The following is an 18925-nucleotide window of genomic DNA, read 5'->3' as shown; positions in this document are numbered from 1 at the left end:
CTCCAGAACATGATCACATGCATGCGTGTGCACCTGCCAACATGCGTTCATGTGTCACCAGTCATGAGTGCAGTCAGCACACGTGCACACACACCAACATCCATGTGCACACATGTGCCCTCATGGAGCCAGGGAGGGAAAATGAAAATAAACCAGACTCGGGGGAGCTAAAAATAGCCCATGGTTTCCAGCTGTCACCATAGAGTGGGACGAGGAGCCCTTGATGCACCGGGAGGAACAGGAAGTCCCCCTCTGGGAAAGAGGAAACAAAACCAACCTGGGCTCCCAACTGCCCCCGAGAGGGAGTGCCGCCCAGCCTCCCATCCGCACCCCCAGGCAGCGCCACCGCGGGGCCCCATCTGGCCAGGGGCCGAGGCCGCGGGCGAGCACGGGAGAGGTCACTCTGTGGCTCTGAAGTGTCCCCCAACGGCGGCCTGGGCTTCACCGAGGTGCAGAGCGGGCCAAGCCCACCGTGAGCTTGTTGGGACCACAGGCCCGAGAGGCCGCCCTGCCAGCTTCCCCTGACCTGATGTCTGTGGTTCTAGAACACAGCCCAGCTGTGCCAGGCTGCCCTGGAAGGAGCGCATCCCGGAGGCAGTTCTGGGGAGGTGGCTATAAGGACAAAGGCCTGCCGGGGAGCCCTCTGGCTGGCCAGGGAAAGCAAAAGCAGAGGTGGGCCCGGAGGGAGGGGACGAGGAGGGCCTGCCCGCCCCGCTGCCAGGGAGGAACTCCAGCCGCTGAGCACCACCGAGCAGGGACGGCGGGATCTACAGGGCAGCAGGCTCCCCGGATTGCAATCCCAGTCCTGCCATGTCAGCCGTTTGACCTGGGGCAAGTGACCTCATGGCTCTGTGCTTCCCATTCCCTCAGTAGAAGAGGCAACAGTAGCCATCTGGATTCCCAACGGTATGATCTACTACGTGTAAAACACTTCGAACGGTGCCCAGTGAGTAAGAAGTGCTCAGTACCTTTTATCTGCATCAACCCCCACCTCTCAACTGATGGGCAGAGGAAATTTGCCAGAGGGCACAAAGCCCCCCAGGGGCATGACATCCCTGAGGTTCTCTGGGTGGCTCTCGCTGAGGGAAGAGGGAGCAAAACAGAGTCTGAGCCCAAGTCTTGTGGGGGGAGAGAGGATAAGGAAACAAGCCAACCTAAAGCACTTGACCACCTCTCTGCTCCACCATCTGACCGCAAAGGCAAGCGCTGCTCTGGCCCTCGGGGACACTGCAGTGAGAGCCACAGTGCACCCCTACCCCAGCACACAGCCGTGCTCGTGAGGCAGAAAGACGACGCACAAATAAACATCACGGAGGCTGCTTTTATGGCCAGGAGGGGCAGGCTACACAGATATCTGGGGGTGAGCCATCTGGACAGAGGGGAATGCAAGCAGACACTTCAAGGAGATAGCTCGGCAGGTGAGCAGGGAGCCAAGAGAGGGTGAAGTAAGAGAGGGAAGGAGGCCCAGACTGTGCGGGACTCCAGGCCACTGAGGACAGAACTCGCTCACAGTAACACAGGGAACCTCCAAGGGTGGTCAGCTGGGGGGGCACATGATCTGACGACTTTTTTTTTTTTTTTTTTTTTTTTAATGACTGTTATATCAGGATCCCTCTGGCTGTCTACAGAGACCAGAGATGAGACTACTGCCCCAGTCCAGGCAACAGATGGAGAAGGTTGCAGTGGTGACGCCGAAAAGGGGCTGGAATCCGGATATGCTTTGAAAATAAAGCCGATAGGATTTGCTGATAGATCGCATGAAGGATGGCCCAAGATTTCACCTCTGCACTTGGGGAAAGCTAATGGAGGTGTCATTTACTGAGATGGAAACACAAGCTGAGGAAGCCTTCAGCAGCTGGAATTATTAGTGGGTAAAGCACCCAAGGCTGATTCCAACCAGAAAACCAACTTGAAGATAGTAGAAGGGACCCAGCTCCCCTCCTGCATGTGGAGAAGGCTCAGAGGCCTATCATCTCATGGTGGCCCAGCAGGCGAGCCCCTTCCCCTGTGGGCCAGGCAGCAAGGGACCCCTCCCACTGCTGGGCCTTCCCAGTTGGACCAGAGACACCTGCTAACTTGGAAATACACTGCCAGGGACCTGGGCTGTGCTATCCTTATCCATTCAATGCAGGACCACGCATGCCAGGCTCAGTTCTAGACAGGAGATATAAGATTTCTCCTGGTCCTCCTCCAGGATATATTTTTTTAAGATTTTATGTATTTAGGGACACCTGGGTGACTCAGTGGTTGAGCGCCTGCCTTTGGCTCAGGTCGTGATCCCAAGATCCAGGATGGAGTCCCACATCGGGCTCTCTGTGAGGAGCCTGCTTCTCCCTCTGCCTCCCTCTCAGTCTGTGTCTTTCATGAATAAATAAATAAATCTTTAAAAAAAAAAAAAAAAAGAAGAAGAAGAAGAAAAGCAAGCTCCCTGTGGGGAGCCCAATGTGGGACTCGATCCCAGGATCCTGGGATCATGACCTCAGGCAAAGGCAGTTGCTCAACCACTGAGCCACCCATGTGCCCTTCCTGGATATTTTCACACACATCAGGAAGGTTACCTGGGGCAAATGCCTCTCCAAAGCCGCTGTCTCCCTAACTGTTGACAATGATAATGAGAAGTGTCCCAGGATTCTCCCAGGACTAAACAAGATGACAATGACATTCACAAAGATGCTCTGAACACTGCCTGGCATACAGTAATTCACGACCGCACTCCTTAGCGCCTTCCAGCTAGACGCCTCCGGTCCACTCCTACCTACTGAGGGAAAGTAGAAGGAATGAGTCCCACTTCTCCCCCTGGACCTTTCCTGGTGACCTCAACCCACATGGCTCCTCTGCTGCCTCCCACGGTTTGGGTGCTAATTCTTTTGGCCGTTCTTTGGGGAAAGCTATGGATTCCTTACTACTTTTTAATTAAACACATAACAAACAAATATTCTCTTTGTTTAAAAAAAGAAAAGGTAGGGGGACACCTGGGTGGCTCAGCAGCTGAGCATCTGCCTTCCGCTCAGGTTGTGATGCTGGAGTCCTGGGATCGAGTCCCACATCGGGTTCCCTGCATGGAGCCTGCTTCTCCCTCTGCCTCTGTGTGTGTGTCTCTCACGAATAAATAAATAAAATCTTTACAAAATAAATAAGTAAATAAAAATTCTCTTTAAAAGTAGAAGCAGGGATCCCTGGGTGGTCAGCGGTTTGGCACTTGCCTTAGGCCAAGGGCATGATCCTGGAGACCCAGGATCAAGTCCCACGTCGGGCTCCCTGCATGGAGCCTGCTTCTCCCTCTGCCTGTGTTTCTCCCTCTCTCTCATGAATAAATAAATAAAATATTTTTTTAAAAAGTAGAAGCATTACAGATAAAGTATGTCCTCCGTGGCCGCAGCCCGATGCTCCCCCTCTGCCCTGCCAGGCCGACATGTGCCCTTCCACCCCTTCTCTGATTTTACCTGCACTAATAGTCACCCATTGAAAATACAGATTATTGTTTTGTGACATTTGTTTAAAAAACATAAATAGTGGAAGGAGGGTAGGGGGATGGGTGACGGCCACTGAGGGGGGCACTTGATGGGATGAGCACTGGGTGTTATACTGTATGTTGGCAAATTGAATTTATTTATTTTTTCTTTTTTTTGGCAAATTGAATTTAAATTAAAAAAAAATGTTTTTTAAACAAAAAAAAACCATAAATAGCACCTGAGTGTTTTTCAATTATTTACATGTTGTACAAACTGTCTGTGCTAACACATACACATCTAGTCCCTTCTTTCCAACGTCTGCCCAGCAATCCCCTAGACGAAGGGCCCCCACCTCACTTCCTGTGCGCCTGACTCAGGACTGTGGCTCTGGCCTACCACCGCCACAAGCTGTATAAACCCCAGCAAGCTGTTCACCTTTGCTATGCCTCAGTTTCCTTACCTGTAGGAAAGAACAAAAGCATAGCTCAATCTATTTCTCAAGGCTGTGGTCAGATTCAAATAAGAAACTAGTCACACATGTAATCGCCTTTGTACTTTATAATCTTGCCGGCAGGCAAACTACAACTGACCCGACTCGGAGCTGAAGGAAGAGGTGAAGTAACTGGCGTGAGGTCCCCAGCTAGCAAATGGCACAGCCAGATCTGCAACCCTGGGCTCTGGAAACTGACACCAGTTTCAAAATGCATCACATCCCTACTCAATCCCATCAGCAACCTGAGAAATGTAAATCAAACCCAGCAGATTAACAACAACAAAAAAATGATCACAATACAGCATAATCTCCAGTGATGGCAGAGATGTGGGGGAACTGGGTGTGTCATACTCTTGCTGGAGGTATGAATGCTAGAGCTTTGCAGAAAGGCAATTGGGTGGGAACTGTCAAAATTCAATCCCATCCTACTTCGTGGTCTAGAGGTTTCTACTCTGGAAATCTACCCTAGGCAAAGCATTCATATACAAACACAGAGAGGTGTGTACCAGGACATTCACCAGCTGCTTGAGACAGAGACAATAACCAGTCAGTAGATACACAGGGAGATAGTGAAGGGGATAGGAATACCATGCAGCAGTGAAAAAAGAAACATAACAGATTTATACATTCTGACATGGAAACATTTTCAAGAAATATCCATGAATTGAAAAGCAAATTACAGGGCAGTCAGGTGGGGCGGGGAGGGGAGGGGCACTTGGCCGGGGGCTTAGCAGTTTAGCGCTGCCTTTGGCCAGGGGCATGATCCTGGAGACCCGGGATCAAGTCCCACGTCGGGCTCCCTGCATGGAGCCTGCTTCTCCCTCTGCCTGTGTCTCTGCCTCTCTCTCTCTGTTTCTGTGTCTCTAATAAATAAATAAAGTATTTTTAAAAAAAGCAAATTGCAGAATATTTATACATAGTTTAGCTCACTCAGTATATGCAAAAATACACAGCGACGTGTACAAATGTGTGCTCACGTCGTATGTATCAACAGAGGTCTAGAAAGATACACGCCAGTGCTGCTTCGGCAGCACATATAGAGATACACGCCAACGATAGTGGTATTATCTGAGAAAGGGAATAAAATGGAGGGAACATTTTTCCTTCCCTTTGAATTTTTTTTGCAAGCAAGAATTCATTTCTTCTATACGCGGACTCCTTTAGTTAACCAAAAAGCATTAAAAAAATAGAAATTAGGGATCCCTGGGTGGCGCAGCGGTTTGGCGCCTGCCTTTGGCCCAGGGCGTGATCCTGGAGACCCGGGATCGAGTCCCACGTTAGGCTCCCGGTGCATGGAGCATGCCTCTCTCTCTGCCTCTCTCTCTCTTTCTCTCTCTGTGTGACTATCATAAATAAATTTAAAGAAAAAAAAAAAAAAAGAAATTAAAGCACAAGGCCTCCCATTCAAGTTGCACATGGCCATGTACAGCCAAAGAAAACACCAACAGGCAGTCCCTCCCTCTCTTAGTGTCCCACCCACTCAGTCCCCTGAACACAGACATCCTTCTTCCACGGGAAGGCACTTGGCTGGGGCTCAGCCTGGGCTGCCCAAGAAGTGGCTGTCGTGGGCTGGGCTTGCCTTCCTGCCTTCACACCACTCAGACCCAAACCAATCATCTTTGGGATATTCACATAGGATGCTGGGTGGCTCTCACTCAACCTCAAGCCTGGAAATTCTAACCCGAGCACAACTGACGATCCTGGCACTCTCCGCCTTGGAAGCCCAGAGTTAGAGTGGGGAATTTGGAGGTGCACAGAACAGATGGTCCTTACCCTGACCGACATCCATGGAAAGAAATCACCCTGAAGCCCGTCCAAGGACGATGGGGCCGATGAGACTCTTCATCAACTTACAAAGCCCACCCACCCTCACACCCCCAAATAAAGAAGCTCTTTGCACAGGGTCATGATGGCTCCTTATGCTTATACCACCTGGGTGACAGTGTCTCCAGGATGCACACCTCACAGAAACCACATCGTGGGCTTTCACTGAGATGGAGCTCACACAGCTTTTCTGAAAAGCATAACCCCTTGGCCACCATGGGAGAGAAAAAGCAGTTCTAACGCTCCAAGGTAACCCTACACTAGTTTTTCCTGCCATCCCCAGAGGCAAAATTAAAAAAAAAAAAAAAAAATGAAGAGGAACTCAAGGTTCAGTGTCACCATCAGCCAGGACCTCCTTGGAATCAGACTACAGGGCTGAATGGGACAAGACTTGAAAACAAAAAAAACAAAATAAAAAAGGACAAAGTGTGGTCAATATAACTCCGAGAGACCTTGAGAAAAGCCAGCCGTCACACCATGTTTAAAGATGGCCAAGTCCCAGGGACACCTGGGTGGCTCAGTGGCTGAGCATCTGCCTTGGGATCAGGGCGTGATCCTGCTTCTCCCTCTGCCTATGTCTCTGCCTCTCTCTGTGTGTCTGTCATGAATAAATAAATAAAATCTTTATTTAAAAAAAAAAAAAAAAAAAGATGGCCAGGTCCCAAGAAGGGGCAGCCAGATAAAAGCAGATTGTAGTGTTCATTCATCCAGTGATTCATTCATTCCCAGGCATACTGTACTGGGCAGGAGGCACAGGCATGAAATATAGACAAGTCTCATTCTTAAGAAACCCACCTTCAAGAAGTAAGCTAAGGGGAAAAGAGAAGTCGACGAGCAAGTGACATTATCCATATCTTTATCCCACCCAGCTCAGTGTCTGGGCAAGGCAAGCCTCAGTTTCTCCTCCCCACACTGCTTGTGCTGACTCTGGCTACAAAGCTCTGAAATGGGGATCCCTGGGTGGCGCAGCGGTTTGGCGCCTGCCTTTGGCCCAGGGCGCGATCCTGGAGATCCGGGATCGAATCCCACGTCGGGCTCCCGGTGCATGGAGCCTGCTTCTCCCTCTGCCTGTGTCTCTGCCTCTCTCTCTCTCTCTCTGTGTGACTATCATAAATAAATAAAAATTTATAAAAAAAAAAAAATTCAAAGCTCTGAAATGCTGTGATCCTCTGCACTGCCCCTGGCCTTCCTTAACTCCAGCTCATTGAAGCAGGCTGTCCAGACACCCAGGGCAGAGTCTGCTGGTCTGGGGCCAGCTAATTTGTCTCCATGGTTGAAAGGGCAATCGTGCCTAAGGTTGAGATCAGAGGAAAGCCTTCTGCTTATGCAGCCTTGAGCTTGTGCCTGCCTCCGTGTGAATCTAAGGAGAAAGCGGCTTATCGTTTCCAATCTGCATCAGGGAGGCCACGCCGGGGAGCACTGAGCGCCCGGGCTCCGAGAAGGGCTTCCCGTGGGGAGATTCGCCGACTGCAGAGCGCTCTAGCGAGCACCCTCCTGCGGAGGCCCCGGCACCCATGTGAGTTTCACAGGAGCACATGAATGGAGGGCTCACAGGAAACAAGGCAAAGTGCAGCCCCAGTTTTAGTAGGCTCGGCCTCCGGGTGCCGGAGGAAGCGGCGAGGGCAGCACCATATTGTGGCCCCACTCCAGGCCCGTCCTGGGCGCCGGGCTCCTCACGGGGATCAGGCTCCGGTGGTCTCTTCTTCAGGCCTCCCCGACGCCCCTGCGCGCCTCCTGGAGAGGCCGGGTGCCCCCGCCGCCCCCGCCGCGCCCGGCCGCCGCCTGCGTCGGGGAGGGTCCTCGCGGGGCGCTCCGGCCTCCCGGGGCCCCGGGGCGCCGACCCCGCTCGCCCCCCTGGTCGGCGCCCCGCGCTCCAGCCCCCGCCGCCCGCGGGCCGCGGCGGGCGCCCCTCACCCACCTTGAGGACCTGCTGCTTGATGAGCGTGGGCACCACCACGATCATGACGGCGCCCAGCACGGCGCACAGCAGCCCGGTGAAGCCCAGCCCCGCGGCCGCCCAGCGCGCCCGGCTGCGGCTGCCCATGTCTGCGCGCCCCGGCTCCCGTCCGGCGCTCGCGCGGCTCTGCGCCCTGGGGCGACGCGGACCGGGACCCGGGCGAGGCGGGCGGGGGGGCACCACCACGGCCGCGGCGCACGCAGGAGCGGCCCGGCAGGTGGCCGGCGGCTTTATGAGCCATCGCCGCGCCGCCGGACCGCCCCCGGACGCCCTGGGCTCGCGGGTTCGGGCGCGCGCCGGCGGGGGGCGGGGCCGGCGGGGCCGGCGGGGCGGGGCCGGGGCGGGGCCGGGGCGGGGCGCCGATCGGACGGTCCGGGGACACGCCCCGCGGGGGTAGTCTCGGGCCCCACGCCCTCGCTTCCGTTTCCGCGGGAGGCGGCGGGAGAGCCTCGCGTTCCGCGTGCAGGGGTGGCGGCGGCGCTGGGCTCCCCCTGCCTCCCCGCCTTCTCGCCTCTCCGCCCCCCCTCCTCCGTGTCCCTGCTCCTGCTGCTCCCTTCACCTGCTCCCCTCCCCTGCTGCCCGCCCTCATCCCGCGGCTCCCCGGACCCTCCCGCCCCCCCTTCGCCCCCCCTTCGCCCCCCCGCCCCTCCTCCTCTCCCACTTCCTCTGTCAGGGCCAGCGTCATTGATCACACTTCGTGGGAGTTTCCCAATTCACCAGAAACACCAGAGCCCCCACCCCCAGCTCTGCAGAGCCCCCACCCCCAGCTCTGCGACCGCGCTCTCCTCCCTCAAGCCCCCAGCCTCACACCCACTCTTGTAGCCTGGCTCTCGCTGAGCGGGCCCTGCAGACTCCCGCCTCGCCTCAGGGCCTGATACACCCCCATCCCCCCCACCCACCCCGCTCGACACTCTGTTCCCCCAGATATCTGCCTGGCTCCTTCCTTCATGACTGCTCTGCCACCTTATCAGAAAGGCCTTCCCCTGCCACCTTGTGTAGAACAAAATAGCGCCAGCTCTCCCAGTCTGCCCCTCACCCTTATCGCTGAGCACCACCTGGCATGTTACACATTCATTTGTTCTTTGCATTCTGACCATCCCCCCCAACTAGAATGCTGGGGGCAGAGGCTCTGTCTGGGACACTGCCCGCCAGGTAATCCTGGCTCACAATAAGCACTTTAGAATGAACCGATGCAGAGCCTTCCAGATGCTGAGCCCTGTGCTAAGTGCCTTGCACAGAATGGCTCCATTCTACAGAGAAGGAAATCGTACAGAGAGGTTAGGGAACAGACCTCAGTCTCTGCTTTCTAATGAAGAGGGACACAGATGATGAGCAAGTGAGCAAATGAGCAATGGATAATTGCAGACAGCAAGTGCTCCAAGAAAATAAAACAGGTGGGCATGTGCTCCCCTGCAGTCCTCTGCAGCCCCCACCTGGCCTGCCTCCTAGTCCCTGCAGCCTGCCCCCCACTCCACACCTGACAGTTCCTGGAGCCCCGATGGAGGCCAAGCCTCTCATTCTCGAGACAGGACTACTGAAAGGACAAGGGACTGGTCCCAGAGTTACACGGAGTGGGAGGCAGTGTCCTCGGCACCTGGCTAAGGCAGGCCAGTCCCTAATGGCACAGAAGGAGGCCTTCGGAAACTCTCACCCAGCCCTGGAAGAAAGCAACACGGCCTGGCCTGAGTCAGTATTTATTGAGTACCCGCTGCATACCGACCAGAGAGCCTTGCCTGGCACTCTTCCCCTCAGGAGACCTGACCTTGCCCAGGGTGTGTGCAGGAGGGGCCTAACCCCTGACCTGGATCGGGGTGCCAGGGCAGGGCTGTGGTGTCAGAGGGAAACAAGTCTCAGGAAACCGGTGCTTTAGGGTTTCCTGAGGCAGAGTCCCGGGGCAAGCCGCTTGGCTAGCTCTTGGCCTCAGTTTTCTCACTTGTGGGGTGGAGACAATAAGAGCCTTTCTCTAAGGGTTGTTGTGAGGATTAACTGCATCCTTGGAACATCGTGGCAGTGCTTAGATCAGTTTCCCCAACGGGTGAGCACAGCTGAGCCCTGTGTTGTCCCAAGGCCTGCACGACCTGGCTCCTGCCCACCTTTCTACCCCACCTCCCAGACCCTCCACTCGTTCACTGTACTCCCAGCCTCCTGGGCTCTCTTTCTGCTCCTTGAACAGCCCCATCTTTCTCTTGCCACAGGACCTTTCCATTTGCTGTACCTTGTGCCTAGAACACTCTTCCCCCAGACCCTCCCACGGCTCACTCCTCCTCTAGGCTTCAGTTCAAAGTCCACTCCTCAGAGAAGCCTTCACTATTCTGTATCCAAAATGGGAACCCCAACCCACCAGTCACTGCACCAAATCCACCCCATTTTATCTGAACGTGTCTTGTTTATTCTCTTTTGTCTCCCCCGGCTCCTAAGCCAGAAGCTGGTCTGGTTTTGCTAACGGCTGTATCCCCAGCACCTGCGACAATGCCCAGCACATGTTACATACACACTAAAGACTTGAAGTGACCGATTGATTAGCTCACTTAAGGCATTGATCAATCAGGTAGCTTCGAGGAAGAATGAACTTAGTTCGTTGAATTCCCCCAAGGTCTTCAACGGCCATCGGCTATGGGGATTGTCTTATTTCATTGACTTTGCGGTTTTTGAGACTAACCAATGAACTACAACATGGGGTCGGCCCTGGCCGGATGCCTCCCCTTTCCTTGACACCCATCCTCCCTCATAGAGCTCATTCGCCTTGACCAACTCACCCAATGTAACTTTTACTTATTACAAGCTTTTCAAGGTCCCAATGTGCGTGGTGCTTACCCAAGAGAGCCTCAAGGACGTGGCAGGAGTGCCCTCGCGGCAGGCCTGGCCTGTCCCCTGACAAGAGACATGGGTGGAGATGAAAGGCTGCCTGCGACACGTGACCAGCCGTGATCTCACCCAAGGGAGTCACTTCCGATGGGGGGGCGTCACGGGGACGAGGGTGCCACCTAAGAAGCCGGAGAAAGGGCTTCGTCATGCTTCAGAGAGCGAGGCCTTGCGGGGATAAGGAAAGCCGACAAAAACGCAGAAGGAAAGAAGGATGAATCAGAGTAAGATAGTTTCCACGCGGATGCCAGAGGGACCCTGTAAAAACCAAGTCCAGTGACGTTCAGTCTCAGCTCAGACGTCCCCCCCCCCGACCCTCGATCTAAGGACAGATAGTGAGTATTGGCAAAACTGTGGGGACACCAGAACCCTTCGATGCCACCGGTGGGATTGTAGATTTGCGGCCACGGTGGAAAGCATCGTTCAGAAGGCCAAACGCAGACTTAACATAAGACAGCTGGGACACCTGAGTGACTCAGTGGTTAAGCATCTGCCTTTGGCTCAGGGTGTGATCCCGGGGTCCTGAGAGTGAGTCCTGTATTGGGCTTCCCACAGGGAGCCTGCTTCTCCCTCTGCTATGTCTCGCTCTCTCTGCCTCTCATGAACAAATAAATAAAATATTTAAAAAATAATAATAACACGCAGCTGCTCCAGTCTGGGGTACATACATGAGAAATGAGAACCACGTCCACACAAAAATGCACCCAGGATCTTTACAGCCCTAGGTTCAGCAGCTAAAAAGTGGAGGCAGCCACATGTCCCTCAGCTGACCAACAGGCGAATGAAATATGGACTATCACACAATGGAGCATTATTTGGCACCAGAAGGGAAAAAGTACAGATACATACCACAATGTGGATGAACTTTGAAAACATTACCCTGAGGGATGCCTGGGTGGCTCAGTGGTTGAGCATCTGCCTTCGGCTCAGGGCGTGATCCTGGAGACCCGGGATCGAGTTCCGCATCGGGCTCCCCGCAGGGAACCTGCTTCTCCCTCTGCCTGTGTCTCTGCCTCTCTCTGTGTGTCTCAGGGTCATGGGATGGAGCCCTGCATCAGGCTCTGCACTGACTCCCCGCAGGGAGTCTGCTTGAAGATTCTCTCCCTCTGTCCCTCCCTTTTCTCTAAAATAAATAAGTACGTTTTTTAAAAAAGAAAAGATCACATAGTGTATGATTCCATTTATAGGAAACGTCCAGAAAAGGCAAATCCACAAGATCAAAAGCAGATCAGTGGTGGCCTGGCTTGGGGCCGGATGGGGGAGAGATGGGGAGGATCAGGAGCAAAGGTGTACCAGGCTTCTCTTTGGTGTGATGAAAATGTCCCCATTGTGGTTACACGACCCCGTGAATAGGCTAAAATCCAGTGAATTGTAGCCGTTAAATGAGTGCATTATATGCTATATGAACTACCTGTCAGTAAAGTTGCATTGAAAAAAATCACAACTTTCCTACAGCTCCCCCCTTGCTCAGAGTACAAGCCGAAGTCCTCACCACAGCCTCCCCACAGCCCGCCATCATCCCCTTGACCTCGTGTCCCCTCTCCATCCTGTCCCACCTGCTTTACCTCCTGGGTGTTCCTCAAACCTGTCGCCTCACTCCTGCTTCAGGGCCTTTGCACTTACCAGTCCCTTTACTCTTCTCTCAAACACCCCATGGAGCTCCCCCTCCCTCCCTTCAAGTTCTTGCTTAAACGTCATCTCAGGAAGAACTTCCTTCCTATGCACTCTTTTTAAATTACACACCACACCCCACAATACTCCCTATCTCCCTTCCCCGCTTTACTTTTTCTGCATGGTGCTTATCACCTCCAGCACACTACATAATGCATTGGCTCTCCTTCTAGAATGGAAAAGCTCCATAAAGGCAGGAATCTGAAAAAAAAAAAAAAAAGGCAGGAATCTGTCTATTTAGCCCATGACTATGTCCCCAATTCCTAGAACAGTGCCTGGCATACAGTAGGTCCTTAACATGTTTTGATGAACAATGGCTACCAGACTCAGTGGTTAAAAATCTGCCTTTGCAGTCAGGCTGCATTAGCTGGGGTGACCTCTGGCAAGTCGCTTCCACTCTCTGTACTCTAGCCTCCTTCCCTGCACAATAGGATGATTTCATCTGTGCCCACCTCCGGGGGTAGTCCTGGAGATAAGTGAGATACTGCTGATTACATACTTAGCAAGGTGCCAGCATTAGATGGAATCATCACTCTATGCAGGCAGCCACATGCTGTCTGCCCCACCCCAGCCCAGCAAGACTCAGTACTACCCTCGGGGGCACCAAACCAGATGTACTGCATGTAAAGAAATGACTTGATTCAAAAGAGTCGCAGCTGGGAAGTGACAGAGCAGGGACAGAACCGAAGTCACTTGCCTCCAGAGCCTGGACATGAATAATGACGCTCTTTGTTGGGAGAAGGAAACAGTGGAGAATGGGAAAAGAGGAAGTAGTAGAGTAGAGGGAAGGCAGAGATGAGGGAAAGGACAGGAAGAAAAGAAAAAGCCCTTGAGGAAGAGGAGACGGTCGTGTTTGGCCACATCTGCCACCGTGGTTGCTGTTTGGACAAGGACAGAGCCAGAGCTCACATTTGCTTCTTTTTTTCATTCGTCCAGCATTGACTGAGCACCTGCTATGAGTCGGGCACCCTGTGAGGTACCAGGGACCCAGCAGTGAACATGACAAAGCTCCCTGGCCCTTGCAGAGATGACATTCCAGCAGGTAAGCAAGATCAATAAGTGATAAACATAATCCTTGGTAAATTTTATAACATGTCAGCTCTGCACTGTCCAATACACTGGCCACGCGTGGCTCCTGAGCACCGGAGCTCCTCCCAAGGGAGGGGTACTGTGTCATACACGTGCCAGGTCTCAAAGACTTCATATAAAAGAAAGAATATAAAATGTCTCAATATCTTTATATTGATTGCACGTTGAAATGACAACATTCAGATATGTTGCATTAAATAAAATCCACTATTAAAATTAATTCAACTGGATTCTTTTTTACTTTTTTTAAAATGCAAAGGCACCTGGCTGGCTCAGTTGGTAGAGCATGCAACTCTCGTGAGTGCATGAGTGCAGGAATGAGCCACACAGATTTCTAAGGAAGAGCTTCCCAGGCAGAGGGAACAGTCCATGCAAAGACCCTGGGGCAGAAGTGTCCCCGATAAATTTTAATGAAGATGTCAATGTCTCCTCCTGATGCAAATGACTTCTTAGGAGCTGCTTTTCTTCAGTGGGCAAAAATGCCCCTATGGCATGGTAACTATCAGTGGTCTTCAGAGCCCCCAGACATCTCCCTGGAGACTCAGTCTTGCCCTGAGAAAATCTCAGCTTGTTGCAGAATCATCTAACACCTTGTGAGCCTCCAGCCACCTTCCTTCTCTAAGAGCTGGCAACCAAACATTACCTTTGCCCCTGGCTCTCAACACTTGAGATATTGCCTCTCTGACAAGGGCTAAGCCTCCAACGCAAAATCACTTCCCAGGACAAAGGTGGAAGTGTGTGGGGAGAACTCAGCCAGCAGCCGTGAGCTAAGAACTCTGCTCCATTTCTGCCCGCTCATAAGAGGATAGAAGCTCCTATTTGGAAGCGCGGTGCCAACTGGAGACATGAGGATGGATCCTGACCAGGATAAGCTTTAAAAGGCTGAGGGAGGGAGGGGGCGCCTGGCTGGCTCAGTAGCTGGAGTATGCGGCTCTTGATCTCAGGGTCTGGAGTTAAAGCCCCACATTAGGTGTGGAGCCTACTGAAAAAATAAAAAAAGAAAGAAAGGAAGAAAGAAAGAAAAAAGTAAAGAAAGGAAAGAAAAGAAAAGAAAAGAAAAAAGAAAAGAAAAGAAAAGAAAAGAAAAGAAAAGAAAAGAAAAGAAAAGAAAAGAAAAGAAAAGAAGGGAGCCTGGGTGGCTCAGTCCAATAGTCCAAGTCCGATTGGACTTAGCTGAGTCCATCAGTTAAGCATCTGATCTGCCTTGGTCTCTCATGATCTCAGGGTCCTGGGATCGAGCCCTGCGTCAGGCTCCTTACTCAGCAGGGAACCTGCTTCTGCCATGCCCCCTGCTCGTGCTCTCTCATTCTCTCCATCAAATAAATAAATAAAATCTCTTTTTTAATTTTTTTTTATTTATTCATAGAGACGGGGCGGGGGGGGGGCAGAGAGAGAAGCGGGCTCCATGCAGGGAGCCCGACGTGGGACTCAATCCCTGGTCTCCAGGATCATACCCCAGGCTGCAGGCGGCTCTAAACCGCTGTGCTACAGAGGCTGCCCAAATCTTTTTTTTTTTTTTTTAATAAGTAAAATCTTTAAAAAAGAAAAGCTGAGGCACAACATCACAAACCATTAGGGAGATACAAACCAAAGCCAAGGTGAGACAGCACCTCATCCCCATTAGGGTGGCTACTGGAAAAAAAACAAAACAAAACCAATCAAAAAACCCCAGAAAATAACAAATGTTGGAGAAGACATGGAGAAGAAGGAACCCTCGTGCATCGCGTGATTCACAACAGCCAAAAAGTAGAAGCAACTCAGGTGTCCACAGACCAGTGAGCGGACAAAGTGAGCTCCGTCCATATGCTGGCATGTGATGCAGCCATGGGAACCCGCGGCCCTGACACCTGCTATCTCGTGGACGAGATCTGAGGACACAGCGCTGAGTGTGAGAGCAGCCGGCCGCGACAGGACACGTTCCCCCACGAGTCCACCTACGAGGCACCCAGAGGAGTCAGGGCCCTAGGGACAGGACCTAGGAGGGGGCGCCAGGGGCTGGGGCCTTGGTGCTCCCTGGGGACAGAGACTCCGGTCGGGGGGATGGATGGTAGGGATGGCTACACAGAAATGTGACTGCACCTGAGGCCACAGACTGCACACTTGAAAAGGATTGATATCCACACAATGATAAAAGTTTGAGCCGTGCAAGAATAGAAGAAGAACCCCCAGGAAGTACAGGATATGTGGTCAGAGCTCTGAGAAATCTCTTAGGAGCCTGGCTGGAAGCTGAGCTATAGTGAAGCAGACCCGAGAGTCGGTCTTTGACCAAGAAATGGAGAGGGAGGTAGCAGATAAAATATGGGTGGGGAGGGCTTGGGGAGGAAAAACAGGTCCAGTGGACCCTCTGGAGAGTTCTCTGCAGCCTCCAGGAGAGGGTATTTCTCCGTATCTCTCCCCCTCCAGGGACTGTGGGCCTCCAAACTGTCAAGTCCCCTCTGGAGGGACCTGTTCCTTCCTGGGCCTGTCCTGGGCTGGAGGGAGAAGTGCTGCCAAGTGTGAGTGGGGCGACCCACTGGCTTCCCTGAGCAGCACTGACTCACACCGGGCCTGTCCCAGAGAGAGGACCCCCCCCCCCCCGACGCAGAGGGGCGGGAAGGGGACACACGTCATCGCCATCGATGGGGACTTTGTACTTTCCAGACATCCCTGCTGAGCCCTGGGCACCTCCGAGTCCCAAGTATCCCTTCTGAGACCTGCGTGGCCTCTTCTTAAAATGAGAATCGGAGGTGTACCAAGGCTGAGACAGTGAACACAGTCCCCCACAATGCAGTGCCTCTAGGTCATTTAAAAACAATAATAGGGCAGCCCGGATGGTTCAGGGGTTTATCCCCGCCTTCAGCCCGGGGTGTGATCCTGGAGACCTGGGATCAAGTCCCACATCAGGCTCCCTGCATGGAGCCTGCTTCTCCCTCTGCCTGTGTCTCTGCCTCTCTCTGTGTGTGTCTCTCATAAATAAATAAATAAAATCTTTTAAATAAATACATACACACATACATACATACAAACAATAATAAAACCCACTCAAACTCAGTCTGCTTCTTATTATCACCATGCAGCAGTAACTGTAAAAAAAAGAAAAAAAAATCAAGGATGAAACATTCCCCCTGAAAAAATCCTTTATTGATTTAAGTTTTCTAAACCAGGAATTATCAAACTACACTCCACCAGCCAAATCTGGCCACAGCCTGTTTTCACAAATAAAGTTTTATTGGAATACAGCCAAGCACATTCACTACGTGTCATTTATGGCTGCTTGCTTGCTTTCATGGCAGAGTTAAGTAGTTGTGACAGAGACCCTATGGGCCAAAAAGTTTAAAATATTTATATGGCCCATGCAAAAGAATGAAACTAGACCATTCTCTTACACCAGACACAAAGATAAACTCAAAGTGGATGAAAGATCTAAATATGAGACAAGAATCCATCAAAATCCTAGAGGAGAACACAGGCAACACCCTTTTTGTACTTGGCCACAGTAATTTATTGCAAGATACATCCATGAAGGCAAGGGAAACAAAAGCAAAATGAATTACTAGGACTTAATCAGGATAAAAAGCTTCTGCACAGCAAAAAAAAAAAAAAAAGTCAACAAAACTAAAAGACAACCTACAGAATGGGAGAAGATATTTGCAAATGACGTATCAGATAAAGGGCTAGTTTCCAAGATGTATAAAGAACGTATTAAACTCAACACCCAAGAAACAAACAATCCAATCACGAAATGGGCAAAAGACATGAATAGAAATCTCTCAGAGGAAGACATAGACATGGCCAACATGCACATGAGAAAATGCTCTGCATCACTGGCCATCAGGGAAATACAAATCAAAACCACAATGAGATACCACCTCACACCAGTGAGAATGGGGGAAAATTAACAAGGCAGGAAACCACAAATGCTGGAGAGGATGCGGAGAAACGGTAACCCTCTTACACTGTTGGTGGGAATGTGAACTGGTGCAGCCACTCTGGAAAACTGTGTGGAGGTTCCTCAAAGAGTTAAAAATAGACCTGCCCTATGACCCAGCAGTTGCACTGCTGGGGATTTACCCCAAAGATACAGATGCAGTGAAACACCGGGACACCTGCACCCCGATGTTTATAGCAGCAATGTCCACAATAGCCAAACTGTGGAAGGAGCCTCGGTGTCCATCGACAGATGAATGGAGGGGATCCCTTGGTGGCTCAGTGGTTTACACCTGCCTTGGGCCCAGGACGTGATCCTGGGGTCCCGGGATCGAGTCCCACATCGGGCTCCCTGCATGGAGCCTGCCTCACCCTTTGCCTGCGTCTCTGCCTCTCTCATGAATAAATAAATATAATCTTTTAAAATAATAAAAAATAAATTCATGTGTAATAGACATCAATGGGCCACCTTCTCAAAATTCATTCTCTCCCATTCCCTTCTCTACTGAAAACAGAGGGCCTGCCTTCCTCCAAGCGGCTACGGATGCTCCAAAAGGGGGACCCCTGTGCACCCCTCAGGAAAGTATGCTGATGGTGCTAAGCCAGACTTGGGAACACCATTCACCTCACTCAGATTGGCTTAGGAGCTGGAAACGTGACCAAATTCTGCCAATAAGACAAGGAGGTGGTGTGCTGGAGGACTTCAGGAAAAATGGTCTCAAAGGGGCTGGAGAAGAAGATGCTTTCTGCACCTCTTCTGCTGGATGACATCCCATCTGGGTGAGATGCCTAGGTAGGAGGCAGCCATCTTGCATCCTATATGCAGAAAATGCCAGAGAAAGAGGATGGGAAGGCCCTGGGTCCTCTGTGATGGCCATCCTTGGGCACTGAAGCTGAGAACTCCAGAGCTGCCCCATTGCAGGACTTACCCCTATATGGAAATATAAATGTCTTCATTGTTAAACTGTTTGAGTTTGTGCTTTCTAGTACTTTCAGCCAAAAGCATCTCAATGGATACAGATATGAAACCCTCTGGCCAGCAGCCAGCAGCCACAATCAACAGCTTTATTGATTGATTCATTCTGTGAATGTTTACTGAGTGTCTTCTATGTGTCAGGACAGTAGTTCTGGGCACTGGAGATCATGAGAGAGGTCCATTCTCTCCTAGACGTGCATTCTGGTGGGTGGAGGCAGACACAAAAACAAGCCCATAAATAAGCAAATAAAACAATTTCAGATAATGCAAAATGCTGAGAAAGAAACAAAAAAGAGTGGTTTGATAGAGAGAGTGAGGGTAGGGCTTCTCTGAGAAGATGGTATTTGAGCAAAGAATTGAATGAAGACGAGCCAACCATGTGGAGACCCAGGGAAAGGATTCCAGGCAGAGGGCACAGTAAGTACAAAGGCCCTACGGTGAGCACAAATTTTGTGTGTTCAAGGAACTGAAATGCGGAATGTGAGGGTGGCATGGTTATGGCAGCTTTCAGGGAAGTATCTGAAGTGCACAAAAGGCTCATAGTCCAAATTTCACTCCTCCCTCCTCCCCACTTTCCCTCTCTTCTTCCCTCCCTTTCTCTCTCTCTCTCTCTCTCTCTCTCTCTCTCTCTCTCTCTCTCTCTCTCGGCTTTTGTTCCAAGGTCCAAAGTGTAAGAGCAATGGTTTATTGAAATC

General features: G+C 51.7%; 1 protein-coding gene and 1 long non-coding RNA gene across 8 annotated transcripts in view; one reads left to right on the top strand and one right to left on the bottom strand.

The window, feature by feature from the left end:
• SCARB1 (scavenger receptor class B member 1) overlaps positions 1-18925 on the bottom strand; it is a 100132-nt gene that overhangs the window by 65591 nt on the left and 15616 nt on the right. For 2 of the 7 annotated variants that reach the window (XM_049101782.1, XM_049101781.1), the window contains exon 1: positions 7688-7982. The exons of 3 other annotated variants lie outside the window; for them this stretch is intronic. In XM_049101782.1, the coding sequence (XP_048957739.1) occupies positions 7688-7967 (280 nt within the window). In that variant the 5' untranslated portion in view covers positions 7968-7982. Of the gene's footprint in view, positions 1-7687; positions 7983-18925 lie in introns of those variants that run through there. 2 more of the 7 variants (XM_025473607.3, XM_025473609.3) reach the window with 2 other exon arrangements.
• Positions 6984-18385, top strand: LOC112676444 (uncharacterized). Its single transcript, XR_003146537.3, has 3 exons — positions 6984-7285; positions 13196-13301; positions 17770-18385. It is a non-coding gene; the product is annotated as an uncharacterized LOC112676444 (long non-coding RNA).

This window comes from Canis lupus, chromosome 26 (genome assembly GCF_003254725.2).
Source record: "Canis lupus dingo isolate Sandy chromosome 26, ASM325472v2, whole genome shotgun sequence".
Lineage (NCBI taxonomy): Eukaryota > Metazoa > Chordata > Mammalia > Carnivora > Canidae > Canis > Canis lupus.
The sequence above is the reverse complement of the archived record's forward strand: the minus strand, read 5'-3'. Positions and strand labels throughout refer to the sequence as shown.